The following is a 604-nucleotide window of genomic DNA, read 5'->3' on the forward strand; positions in this document are numbered from 1 at the left end:
TCATTCGATACGATGAAACATAACATGATTTTACGAATCATCATTTTCATAATTATAACAGTCATTTTACTACTAATATTCCGTGCAATATTTTTTGATAATATCAAATATGACCAAATCAATCTGGCCTGATTATCGGATCGATAATATAGTTTCAATATGGTCAATAGGACCAATAGATATCAAAGTCGATAATACAAACCGAAAGAAAAAATTCAATGCTCAAGTTATACGAACTGATAATGGTGTGCTGCTGGTTTTTGCATCAGGAAAAATTACAGCAACTGGATTCAAAAGTCTACCCATGACAATTCTAACATTGATGGAAACGTTCCCTGATCGTGAAATAATCTTTATCAGAATATCTAATATAACAGCATCAAGTTATAATTCAGTAAGGTTCAATACTGAAAAACTGAAACAATTATATTGTAAAAAAGATACAAGTTATGAACCTGAATTATTCCCTCCAATATATACAAAACTAAATGGACTAACGATCATGTACTTCCATACTGGATCAATCGTAATTGTTGGCGCGAAAAGTGTCGAACAAATTGAAACTGCGATTGCGCAGTTCATGGACAGAATCAAATCACTATAA

The 604-nt window shown here is 31.6% G+C and overlaps 1 protein-coding gene across 1 annotated transcript; it reads left to right on the top strand.

Annotated features, from left to right (window-relative positions):
- The first annotated feature begins 109 nt into the window (after positions 1-109).
- Positions 110-604, top strand: LOC128394890 (uncharacterized). Its single transcript, XM_053355262.1, has one exon. It carries the CDS (start codon positions 110-112, stop codon positions 602-604), a length of 495 nt encoding a protein of 164 aa, XP_053211237.1.

Source organism: Panonychus citri, unplaced genomic scaffold (assembly GCF_014898815.1).
Source record: "Panonychus citri isolate SS breed McGregor unplaced genomic scaffold, ASM1489881v1 Contig00140, whole genome shotgun sequence".
In the NCBI taxonomy this organism is placed as follows: Eukaryota; Metazoa; Arthropoda; class Arachnida; order Trombidiformes; family Tetranychidae; genus Panonychus; species Panonychus citri.

What these genes read in the sequence shown, in the direction of transcription:
- LOC128394890 (XM_053355262.1), top strand. Translation starts at nt 110, where the DNA reads ATGACCAAATCAATCTGGCCTGATTATCGGATCGATAATATAGTTTCA.